This window comes from Mesoplodon densirostris, chromosome 4 (genome assembly GCF_025265405.1).
Source record: "Mesoplodon densirostris isolate mMesDen1 chromosome 4, mMesDen1 primary haplotype, whole genome shotgun sequence".
In the NCBI taxonomy this organism is placed as follows: Eukaryota; Metazoa; Chordata; class Mammalia; order Artiodactyla; family Ziphiidae; genus Mesoplodon; species Mesoplodon densirostris.
The window spans coordinates 43,507,663-43,520,812 of record NC_082664.1 but is presented as its reverse complement, the minus strand read 5'-3'; the positions used below and the strand labels follow the sequence as shown (position 1 = coordinate 43,520,812).

At 41.3% G+C, this 13,150-nt stretch overlaps 1 protein-coding gene across 1 annotated transcript in view; it reads left to right on the top strand.

Annotated features, from left to right (window-relative positions):
- DAAM1 (dishevelled associated activator of morphogenesis 1) overlaps nt 1–13,150 on the top strand; it is a 179,131-nt gene that overhangs the window by 132,803 nt on the left and 33,178 nt on the right. The window contains exon 16 of the mRNA XM_060096127.1: nt 1,628–1,734. Coding sequence (XP_059952110.1) covers nt 1,628–1,734 — 107 coding nt within the window. The remainder of the gene's footprint in view (nt 1–1,627; nt 1,735–13,150) is intronic.

Genomic DNA, 13,150 nt, shown 5'->3' with positions numbered 1-13,150 from the left:
CTCTTCAATGTATCTCCAGCCAGACTCTCATCTTCATCAACTCTCATTGCTGCTCCTGGGAGCATAAAATCATCTCTTACCCTGTCACTGATTTCCTTGACCTTCCCCTATTGGTTGCTGTGATTTCTGAACTGCATGTATCTGATTTTCCTTTTCCATGCCTCTGCCATGGCTGTAGGATTTCTTTGTGAACAGTAACTCCAAGCAGGTAAGTGAGCTAAAACCCACACCTTGCTTAATGTAACTCCTTGGCTTACTATAAGCTCAAAATGTCTTGGTTTTCCTAGGGTTTTTTTTTTTCCTGATAGTGTAATAAAATGCCTACTTAATTTCACATTGGGTTTCAACTCTTAACTGAATATTGAGAGGTATGCCTGAAATCTCAGCACAATACGAAACAGTTAAAGTTTGGTCACATGGTGCCTCTTATTATAAACTCCATGTTGTCTTTGTTTCCTAAACTGTTATCCAGTTCTAGAACTCTTTGGTTTCCTTACTTTTTTTTTTTTTGGCCAGAGTTCCATATTTTTTAATCTTTTTTATTTTTTAAATTGGGGTATAGTTGCTTTACAATGTTGTGTTAGTTTCTGCTGTATAACGAAGTGAATTAGCTATACATATACATATATCCCCATATCCCCCCGCCTTGGACCTGCCTTCCACCACCACCACCCCGTCCCCGCGACCCCATCCTGCCCATCTAGGTCACCACAGGGCACCGAGCTGAGCTCCCTGCGCTATACAGCAGGTTCCCACTAGCAATTTGTTTTACACATGGCAGTGCACATATGTCAATCCCAATCTTGCATGTCCATTCTCTATGTCTGCTTTCACTTCTTTCATTTTTTAATGGCATGATCTGTTTTTTAAATTGATCCTGACCTTTAACAAAATCAAACTTGCTATTTATCAAGCCAATCTATGTTTTCACCTTGATGCCCAATTTACTCAAACAGTATTTTATGTATAATTGTTTTATGCCTCTTCCACCATAAATCATGACTGACCCTCATTGCTTACAGCTCTCTGTACAGCAGTAGAGTGTGCCAGTAGTGTTTTATTGTTAATTGAGGTAAATCAAACCAATGCCTTGAACTGCGCCCTCCCCGTTGTCCATCAGGCTCCAGCGTAATGAAAGGTAGCATCTGGGCTTGGGAGCTTCCTGTTGCACATGAAGACGTTTGGGAGGTTTTATTGTTCAGCTTTCTGAGTGTTCAGGATGCAAATGGTTGTGGGGTGAATGGGCCCTGTAAATGGCTGGACCAGCAGTGGCATGTTTCAGCTGAGCTTGATTCATAGTGACAGTCCTTCTGTCTGCTCTCCATCAGGATTTGGGGGACAAAAGCAGGGTACCGTTCATTGATAATTTATGCATCTTCAACTTAGAAGCACTTTGTTCTTCCAAATAATGCTTTTTCAAATGTGGGTGGTCAGCTTTTCTTATTTTCCTTTGTCAACTACATTTTAGCCTTTGTTTCAATTCCACCACTTCCATACATTCCCCTGCTTACCGTCTCGGCTTTGCGTGCGTGTGTGTGTGTGTACAGCAAATATAAAGGAAAACTGTGTATCTGAAGTCGGAATGTCCCTGTTTGACTTTGATGGATTTCTTTCATGCTCTTTATAGAAAGAAGCAGATGCCATTGATGACACACTGGGCTCCAAACTTAAAGTCAGAGAGCTTTCGGTGATTGATGGTCGGAGAGCTCAGAATTGCAACATCCTTCTATCGAGGTATTGTTGATGTTGTCTAAACATTCCTGGTAGGACCAACTTTCTTTTTTTTTTTAATTTAATTTAATTTAATTTTTTTATACAGCAGGTTCTAATTAGTTATCTGTTTTAAACATATTAGTGTATATATATCAATCCCAATCTCCCAATTCATCTTACCACCCCCCACCCCCGCTTTCCCCCCTTGGTGTCTATACATTTGTTCTCTACATCTGTGTCTCTATTTCTGCCTTGCAAGCCAGTTCATCTGTACCATTTTTCTAGATTCCACATATATGCGTTAATATATGATATTTGTTTTTCTCTTTCTGGCTTACTTCACTCTGTATGAGTGAAGTTTCTAGGTCCATCTGCGTCTCTACAGATGACCCAATTTTGTTCCTTTCTATGGCTGAGTAATATTCCATTGTATGTATGTACCACATCTTCTTTATCCATTCATCTGTTGATGGGTATTGAGGTTGCTTCCATGACCTGGCTATTGTAAATAGTGCTGCAATGAACATTGGAGTGCATGTGTCTTTTTGTGTGTGTGTTATTTTTTTTTTTTTTTTTTTTTTGACTGTGTTGGGTCTTCGCTGCTGCACGTGGGCTTTCTCTAGTTGTGGCGACAGGGGCTACTCTTCATTGTGGTGCATGGGCTTCTCATTGCGGTGGCTTTTCTTGTTGCGGAGCACAGGCTCTAGGCACATGGGCTTCAGTAGTTGTGGTTCGTGGGCTCTAGAGCGCAGGCTCAGTAGTTGTGGTGCACGGGCTTAGTTGCTCTGCAGCATGTGGGATCCTCCCAGACTGGGGCGTGAACCTGTGTCCCCTGTATTGGCAGGTGGATTCTTAACCACTGTGCCACCAGGGAAGTCCCGTGTGTGTCTTTTTGAATTATGGTTTTCTCTGGGTATATGCCCAGTAGTGGGATTGCTGGATCATATGGTAATTCTGTTTTTAGTTTTTTAAGGAACCTCCATACTGTTCTCCATAGTGGCTGTATCAATTTACATTCCCACCAGCAGTGCAAGAGGGTTCCCTTTTCTCCACACCCTCTCCAGCATTTATCGTTTGTAGATTTTCTGATGATGCCCATTCTAACCGGTGTGAGGTGATACCTCATTGTAGTTTTGATTTGCATTTCTCTAATAGTTAATGATGTTGAGCAGCTTTTCATGTGCTTCTTGGCCATCTGTATGTCTTCTTTGGAGAAATGTCTATTTAGGTATTCTGCCCTTTTTTTTTTTTTGCGGTACGCGGGCCTCTCACTGTTGCGGCCTCTCCCATTGCGGAGCACAAGCTCCAGACGTGCAGGCTCAGTGGCCATGACTCACGGGCCCAGCTGCTCCGTGGCACGTGGAATCCTCCTGGACCGGGACATGAACCCGTGTCCCCTGCACCGACAGGTGGACTCTCAACCACTGCGCTACCAGGGAAGCCCTTCTGCCCATTTTTTTTTTTTTTTTTTTTTTTGCTGTACGCGGGCCTCTCACTGCTGTGGCCTCTCCCGTTGCGGAGCACAGGCTCCGGACACACAGGCTCCGCGGCCATGGCTCGCGGGCCCAGCCACTCCGCGGCATGTGGGATCCTCCGGGATCGGGGCACGAACCCGTGTCCCCTGCATCGGCAGGCGGACTCTCAACCACTGCGCCACCAGGGAAGCCCTTCTGCCCATTTTTTGATTGGGTTGTTTTTTTAATATTGAGCTGCATGAGCTGTTTATATATTTTGGAGATGAATCCTTTGTCCATTGATTCATTTACAAATATTTTCTCCTATTCTGAGGGTTGTCCTTTCATCTTGTTTATAGTTTCCTTTGCTGTGCAAAAGCTTTTAAGTTTCATTAGGTCCCACTTGTTTATTTTTGTTTTTATTTCCATTACTCTAGGAGGTGGGTCAAAAAAGATCTTGCTGTGATTTATGTCAAAGCGTGTTCTTCCTGTTTTCCTCTAAGAGTTTTATAGTGTCTGGTCTTACACTTAGGTCTTTAATCCATTTTGAGTTTATTTTTGTGTATGGTGCTAGGGAGTGTTCTAATTTCATTCTTTTACATGTAGCTGTCGAGTTTTCCCAGCACTCTTATTGAAGAGGCTGTGTTTTCTCCATTGCATATCCTTGCCTCCTTTGTCATAGATTAGTTGACCATAGGTGTGTGGGTTTATCTCTGCACTTTCTATCCTGTTCCATTGATCTATATTCCTGTTTTTGTGCCAGTACCATATTGTCTTGTTTACTGTAGCTTTGTAGTATAGTCTGAAGCCAGGGAGCCTGATTTCCTCCAACTCCATTTTTTTCCCTCAAGATTGCTTTAGCTATTTGGGGTCTTTTGTGTCTCCTTACAAACTTTAAGATTTTTTTGTTCTAGTTCTGTGAAAAATGCCATTGGTAATTTGATAGGGATTGCATTGAATCTGTAGATTGCTTTGGGTAGTATAGCCATTTTCACAATATTGATTCTTCCAATCCAAGAACATGGTATATCTCTCCATCTGTTTGTGTCATCTTTGATTTCTTTTATCAGTTGTCTTATAGTTTTCTGGGTACAGGTCTTTTGTCTCCTTAGGTAGGTTTATTCCTAGGTATTTTATTCTTTTTGTTGCAATGGTGAATGCAGTTGTTTCCCTAATTTCACTTTCTGATCTTTCATTGTTAGTGTATAGAAATGCAAGAGATGTCTGTGCATTAATTTTGTATCCTGCAACTTTACCAAATTTATTCACTAGCTCTAGTAGTTTTCCGGTGGCATCTTTAGGATTATCTATGTACAGTAATCTGCAAACAGTGACAGTTTTACTTCTTTTTTTCCAATTTGTATTCCTTTTATTTCTTTTTCTTCTCTGATTGCTGTGGCTAGGACTTCCAAAACTATGTTGAATAATAGTGGCGAGAGTGGACATCCTTGTCTTATTCCTGATCTTAGAGGAAATGCTTTCAGTTTTTCACCATTGAGAATGACGTTTGCTGTGGGGTTTGTTGTATATTGCCTTTATTATGTTGAGGTAGGTTCCCTCTGTGCTCACTTTCTGGAGGTTTTTATCATAAATGGGTGTTGAATTTTGGCAAAAGCTTTTTCTGCATCTATTGAAATGATCATATGGTTTTTATCCTTCAATTTGTTATTATCATGTATCACATTGATTGATTTGCCTATATTGAAGAATCCTTGCATCCCTGGGTTAAATTCCACTTAATCATGGTGTATGATCCTTTTAATGTGTTGTTGGATTCTGTTTGCCAGTATTTTGTTGAGGATTTTTGCATCTATTTTCATCAGTAATATTGGTCTGTAATTTTCTTTTTTTGTAGTATCTTTGTCTGCTTTTGATATCAGGGTAATGGTGGCCTCGTAGAATGAGTTTGGGAGTGTTCCTTCCTCTGATATTTTTTGGAAGAGTTTGAGAAGGATGGGTGTTAGCTTTTCTCTAAATGTTTGATAAAATTCACCTATGAAGCGATCAGGTCCTGAACTTTTGTTTGTTGGAAGATTTTTAATCACAGTTTCAATCTCATTACTTGTGATTCATCTGTTCATGTGTTCTCTTTCTTCCTGGTTCAGTCTTGGAAGGTTATACCTTTCTAAGAATTTGTCCATTTCTTCCAGGTTGTCCATTTTATTGGCATAGAGTTGCTTGTAGTAGTCTCTTAGGATGCTTTGTATTTCTGTGGTGTCTGTTGTAACTTCTCCTTTTTCACTTCTAATTTTATTGATTTGAGTCCTCTCCCTCTTTTTCTTGGTGAGTCTGGCTAAAGGTTTATCAATTTTGTTTATCTTCTCAAAGAACCAGCTTTTAGTTGTATTGATCTTTGCTATTGTTTTCTTTGTTTCTATTTCATTTATTTCTGCTCTGATCTTTATGATTTCTTTCCTTCTACTGACTTTGCATTTTGTTTGTTTTTGTTTCTCTAGTTCCTTTAGTCCATTTGAGATTTTTCTTGTTTCTTGAGGTGGGATTGTATTGATATCAACTTCCCTCTTAGAACTGCTTTTGCTGCATCCCATAGGTTTTGAGTTGTCATGTTTTCATTGTCATTTGTCTCTAGGTATTTTTTGACTTCCTCTTTGATTTCTTCAGTGATCTCTTGGTTATTTAGGAACATATTGTTTAACCTCCATGTGTTTGTGTTTTTTACGTTTTCTTCCCTGTAATTGATTTCTGATCTCAGAGCACTGTGATCGGAAAAGATGCTTGATATGATTTCAATTTTCTTAAACTTACCATTTGTGACCCTAGATGTGATCTATCCTGGAGAATGTTCCATGTGCACTTGAGAAGAAAGTGTAATCTGCTGTTTTCGGATGGAATGTCCTATAAATATCAATTAAATCTATCTGGTCTGTTGTGTCATTTAAAGCTTCTGTTTCCTTATTAATTTTCTGTCTGGATGATCTGTCCATTGGTGTAAGTGAGGTGTTAAAGTCACCCACTATTATTGTGTTACTGTCGATTTACTCTTTTATAGCTGTTAGCATTTGCCTTATGTACTGAGGTGCTCCTATGTTGGGTGCATGTATATTTATAATTGTTATATCTTCTTCTTGGATTGATCCCTTGATCATTATGTAGTGTCCTTCCTTGTCTCTTATAATATTCTTTACTTTAAAGTCTATTTTGTCTGATATGAGTATTGCTACTCCAGCTTTCTTTGGATTTCCATTTGCATGGAATATCTTTTTCCATCCCTTCACTTTCAGTCTGTATGTGTCCCTAGGTCTGAAGTGGGTCTCTTGTAGACAGCATGTATATGGGTCTTGTTTTTATATCCATTCAGCAGGCCTGTGTCTTTTGGTTGGAGCATTTAATCCATTCACATTTAAGGTAATTACTGATATGTATGTTCCTATTATTGTTTTCTTAAAATTTTTATTTTTATTTTATTTATTTTTGGCTGTGTTGGGTCTTTGTTGCTGCACATGGGCTTTCTCTAATTGCATCGAGTGGGGGCCACTCTTTGTTGCTGTGCACGGGCTTCTCACTGCAGTGGCCTCTCTTGCTGCAGAGCACGGGCTGTAGATGCATGGGCTTCAGTACTTGTGGCACACAGGCTCAGTAGTTGCTCTGCAGCATGTGGAATCCTTCCAGACCAGGGATCAAACCCGTGTCCCCTGCATTGGCAGGCAGATTCCTATCCACTGCGCCACCAGGAAAGCCCCCTATTACCATTTTCTTAATTCTTTTGGGTTTGTTTTTGTAGGTCCTTTTCTTCTCTTGTGTTTTCTGCCTAAAGAAGTTCCTTTACCATTTGTTGTAGAGCTGGTTTGGTGGTACTGAATTCTCTTAGCTTTTGCTTGTCTGTAAAGCTTTTGATTTCTCTGTCAAATCTGAATGAGATCTTTGCCAGGTAGAGTAATCTTGGTTGTGGGTTCTTCACTTTCATCACTTTAAATATATCATGCCACTCCCTTCTAGCTTGTAGAGTTTCTGCTGAGAAGTAAGCTGTTAATGTTATAGGAGTTCCCTTGTATGTTATTTGTCATTTTTCCCTTGTTGCTTTTAATAGTTTTTCTTTGCCTTTAATTTCTGTCAGTTTGATTACTATGTGTCTCAGAATGTTTCTCCTTGGACTTATTCTGCCTGGAACTCTGCGCTTCCTGGACTAGGGTGGCTAATTCCTTTCCCACATTAGGGAAGTTTTCGACTATAATCTCTTCAAATATTTTCTCAGGTCCTTTCTCTCTTCTCCTTCTGGCACCCCTATAATGTGAATGTTGTTGCATTTAATGTTGTCCCAGAGGTCTCTTAGGCTGTCTTCATTTCTTTTCATTCTTTTTTCATTATTCTGTTCCATGGCAGTGAATTCCACTATTCTGTCTTCCAGGTCACTTATCTGTTCTTCTGCCTCAGTTATTCTGCTATTGATTCCTTCTAGTGTATTTTTTCATTTCAGTTATTATATTGTTCATCTCTGTTTGTTTGTTCTTCAATTCTTCTAGGTCTTTTTTAAACATTTCTTGCATCTTCTCAATCTTTGCCTCCATTCTTTTTCCGAGGTCCTGGATCATCTTCACTATCATTATTCTGAATTCTTTTTCTGGAAGGTTGCCTATCTCCACTTCATTTAATTGTTTTTCTGGGGTTTCATCTTGTTCCTTCATCTGGTCCATAGCCCTCTGCCTTTTCATTTTGTCTGTCTTTCTGTGAACATGGTTTTCGTTCCACAGGCTGCAGAATTGTAGTTCTTCTTGCTTCTGCTGTCTGCCCTCTGATGGATGAGGCTATCAGGACCAGCTTTTCTATCATGTGGCTCCAAACCACATGTTTGGACTCCTCCTTTTACCTGGACTCTGCTGAGGGTCAGTTCTCTGAGTTTCTTCTGTCTGACGTGAAGAGGACCATTAGTGCCTCCTTTCCCTCGCGGAATATGTCACAGCTGGATGCCTACTTTCTTGCAGTTTAATTTCCACAGACTCCTAAATCTTAAAGAGCAGAACATCTCAAATCAATGTTTTGTTTTGTTTTTCCAGAGAGCCTATAAAATGTACTTTACTGTTATTTATACCTCTCGGCTTTAGAGATTCTTTAGCCATTGAAGTAACACTGTCACAGAATCAGCATCCACAGTGAAGGCATCAAGGCTCTTAGTTTCATTTTGCTTTCTGAAGTCACCTTTTTATACTTCAAGATTATATTATTTCATGCTCTTTGTGAACATTTTTATGACTAAAAAAAATATGTAAAACTCAAACCTCAGTGAAATGCTAATTCATCCAGTTCAGCCCTTTCAGAAGTATTTCTCATAATTAGTGAACCATCATGGCCTTGAAGCTTGAAAAGAAAAAAGGAAATTCGGGAACCTGGAATCTGATTATAGCTTCAGGCAATGTGTCAGGTCGTCCTGGGCATTTCAAGTAGTTTTTCTGAATCTAGTTTCTTCTTTCTCTAAAAGGGACTTTCACATTAGGCAGAGATACCTAGTGCTGATGAAGGGAAGGAAAATATAAAGAACCCTGAACTTTGAGGCATTATGTATAAGTCACATTGGTTACAGTCTGGAAAGAGTGTTATATATGTTTTGAGGCTGGCATAAGGTGACTTTCAGGGAGAGTAAAGACGGAAAGTAGTAGTTGTAGTAGTTCTTATTTTTCACATGGTCTTAGGGTAAGTTTCTTTTAACACACAGCACTGCTGCTTGGTTTGCAGCATAGAAGTTTGATTGATAGCCAGACATATATTACTTTATGGAGCAAATGTTTCTTTTAGTGGAAGAGAAATTGAAGTTTGGTAAGACCCTTGAATTTTAATACAACTTAGTAAGATAACATGAACCATCCTGTTAGCATTTAATTTCTGCCTCTGGCTGGAAGCTGTGTAAGTGGCCAGGCCCTGTGTTTATCCCCACTTTTGTTCAGGAAGACACCACTGAAAATAGTTTTGAAGGGCTACATTTTTTTTCCTACGGTCTATACAATTTGTTTTGTTAAAACTTCTTTTTACAAATAATGTTTTTACTTAATAGCAAAATTAAATGAAAAATTGGGCAAAGTTTTTCTTTTAAAACCCTAGAATTTCCCCCTCTATTTTGCACTTTTGCAGTCTAGGGGAGCACTTTAAAAACAGCTTGGCAAAGGGAGCTATCACTCTGAATTGCTATAGTAATTTAAGTGCTCTAGCTGTGACCCAGTTTCTCACAGACAGATTATTCTCAGTACAAGATGCCACTGAGGGTAATTACACTAGTTATAGATAAGGTTACAACTCCTCCTGGCAAATTTCCCATCCCATTATTGGAGGAATTGTTTCATATTGTGGTATATCATTCCCTCATTACATCAAAAGTGTCAAAGGCTAAGGTGACTTAGAATGTGAATGTGTCTGAACTCTCTAGAAGATAATTTTAAGAATTTGCCTCATATCTGTTAAATTATCTATTGATATCCAATTTAATGGATAAGTATTACAATGAGCATAATTTAAAAATGTATTATGCATAACAAGGTGATTTTGAGATGCAGTTAACCTTATGGTAATTGGGCCTTATTGATCAGGGTCTAAAACCTTCTCTGCCACAGAGGATTCAGTACCACATGCTTGTCTGCTCAGTGGTCAGTGGTTTTACTCTCTCATCAGGAAAGCACAGGGCTAAAGGTAAAAGAAATTAAGCAGAACTAATTTGTTTTTATTTAGTTGTTTAACCAGTCAGCGGTTGGTTTACCTTGCTTTCACTCTCCCCTTTTCGTTGGCAATGCATGAGTACACACAAAAGGAGCCAGGGGCTTAAAGGAGGGGAGAGCTGTGATACTTTGCTTTGATACTTTTTGCTTAGAGTTATCGCTTTGGAGTGTTTATTTGCCTGGCACTGTGCTGGGTGCCATAGGATGTGCCAAGACTTAAGGTAGCACTGTTGCCTTTGGCCGTGCATGGCTAATTGGAGAACAGTGACACAGGCAAGATGACCTGTGAACAATTCAGGCCTTAGACTGGTCTGGATGGGAGATGGGGAGCCCAGCCAAGGTGGGGGCGAGGGGGCAGCAGCAGGGTTTCCCTGAGAAAGTGGGCCTCGAGGGCCATCGACAGTTACACAGGCAGGGGAGCAGAGCCAGTTCCAAGGGTGCAGCAGGAGCAAAGGCTCCGGAGGGGGTACAGGCCGGGCTATAGAGAGAGCCCTGCAATTGCAGCAGACGATTATCACTTGGATTAAATGAGACCAGGCAGGAGGGCCTGAGATCCAGGCCTGGTGCCTTTGTCAGGGCCCGAGTCAGCCCAGGGTCAGTTTATAAAATGGAGGTAATGGAAGCAGTGGGCTTGTAAGAATGAGACCCAGCGTGTGAGAAACACTGACAGAGTGCCTGTACGTGGCAGCTGCTCAGTTAACGGCCCATTTGTGTACCTGGGGGATCCGGAATTGGTGCCGTTTGTTCCAGAGAACAGCACTGTCTTAATAAGGTTTTGAGTTTGATCTCTGACGGGTTTGCAGGATAGGCTGGAGGGGTCAGAGCTGGAGGCACAGGCTACTCTCAGATAGGGAGCTCTTTCTATTGCCCAGCTCAGACCTGATGAGGGACAGACTGGAGAGAGACAAAACCTGTCACTAGCATTTGGAGACTGATTTTCTGCCTGGGGACAATGAGTAGGAATGTTTCCAAGGTGAAGTCAAGACTTCCTACCTTTCCACACTTAGTGTCTTTCTTCTTTTCTGCTTATTTCATTCCCAAAGACTGGTGACCCTCTCTGTGTCTTACCTTGCTGACTAGGAATTTAATTACCAGCCACGCAGTCATTACACCAGATTCCACCCCGGTGAAAGCCCGTGGCATGTTCCACGGGCAGTATTGTGATGCACACGTGTCTGCAGCGCTTGGTTATCTTTAAAAGCTCTTTCTTACCCCCATACCGCGAAAGTTCACGGACTCTTTGGCCAGGGGCACCTGCCACAGCCTTGCCTGGAGCTGAGAAGGCGGCCGGAAGGAAAGGCCTTCTCATCCCAGGGGCTGAGCAGGGGAGGAAGTACAGGCCCTTTTCATGTGCTCACAGCATGAGAGGCCAGCGTCCCTCACAGCGCCCAGAAAGAGGCTGTCTGGAAGGTGTGACGCTCCAAGCCACCAGGGACCCTGCCTTTTACAGACTCGAGAAGTGAGTAGAATGGACACGATGTACCCGAGAATGAGACCCGTTCGTCAGGCCCCTGGAAGAGCCAGCAACAACTTCTCTGCTGTGTGTATGTAGGCGACACGGGGCAACTTAAGATTCACTCTGCTTTATTCCCCAAAACAGACCTCTCCCTTCTGTTAAAAAAAAAAAAAAGAAAAGAAAAAAGAAAGAAAGAAACTTGGAAGCTGGCTTATATTGCAAAATGAACCCACCTAAAATACACTTTTATGAAGTGTTCTGCCATTCTTTTTTTCCAGATGCTCACTTAACATGACAGCCGGGGTGTAGTAAACCACAAAAGGCTACTTTAAAGGAGAGGGATTTGGCTTACATCCACTGAAGCCGAGCTAAAGCTGATCTAGCCATCCATCCTTAACTTAGTTTAATTATGCCTGGATGTTCCAGTTCTCTGGGCAAATTTTTGAAATACCTGAGCAGAGCAAGGTGGAGTTAAATACTGGTTTTAAATGGCTGGTTCGTTTCCTGCCTTGCAAAGAAAGTCGAAGTGGATGTCTCACAAGTTGCCACCCTCCTGCACACCAGAACACCGCCAAGCTTTAAAAGCAATTAAAAGGTTAGGATTGGTAGGGTCCTTAAATTACAGAGATTAGCGACTCAATCTGTGGATGACAGACGACACTAAGAACTCTTTGGCAACCTATAGAAGCCTCCCAGAGGGCCGTGTACCCTTCTCCTCTTTCCCCAAAGGTACAGCTTTTTTGTCTGCTCCCACAGACCACGTGCAAGGCGGGATGTTGACAGGTAGATTTTCTTAAGTACTAGCCATTAAAGTCTCAAGTCTCTTTGTGGGCCACATGAAGAGAAACCAAAATTGTTATGAATTAGAGCTAGTGTTTGGTCCAGACAGCCTCTGGGGATTGAGCAGCATAAATATATACAATTTCAAAAGCAAGAAGTTCTGCACTCCATATGGGGAGCTAATGAAATGCAAATCTGATACTTCAAGTATTGTTCTCACTCTGATGTTCAACTCCTTTTCTCTTAAATGCAAAACAGAAGGACTCAGCAGAAAGACACCATAAAGTGGTTTCTTCAACTCCGTGTGAAAGGGACACAGAACTAATCTTTTTTTTTTTGTTTAAATAAGTGGAGCTTTTCTCGTGGTAACTAGACATTTCCACAGCCAGCTGGTTTTCATCAGTGGCAGTTTCAACCTTACTTAATGTACCACTTCTTTGGCCTTGCATGGCTACACCATGGTGTTTGCCCTTACTTGACTCAAGAGCCTTTAGTGTCCTGGAATCTAGGGCTACCCAGGGCCCATATGGTAGAGACCTTGATGCCGAGATACAGTTTTTCCCGTCATATGTTTTACTCATGCCAACTTGGCTAAATTGTTCCATTTAAGTTTGGGAGTTTTCCATTATGATGTTCTAGTGAACATATTCATGGGAAATGACTCCATAATGACTAACTCAATCTAGGGACGTCTGCCCAGATCCAGAGTCGCTGTCCACAGCCCAGGAGTTATTATGGTGCTACAACTTGGACTAGGGAAGAGAATGGGTCTTATTCTAGAACATGGACACTTTGGCATGTTGCCTAGGTGCTCTATTTGGGTTTGAATGCATGAAATAGAAGAGAATGATATTTGTACAATAGGATTCCCAAATTTGTTCCTTCCCTGGCCTACTTATTGGTACATGAAACAACATTCAGTTTCAACAGCAGGATGGATGGTTTTAACAAGATCGTGTCAAAATCTGGAGAAATAGGACAAGCCAGAGGTGTCCAGAGTGGGTTCTTTCCTCCTTCGTGGGCTTTATAGCCACCCCTGCACTCATCCAACCCTCTCGTTTACCTGGGAGAGCACAGCTGACCATGTA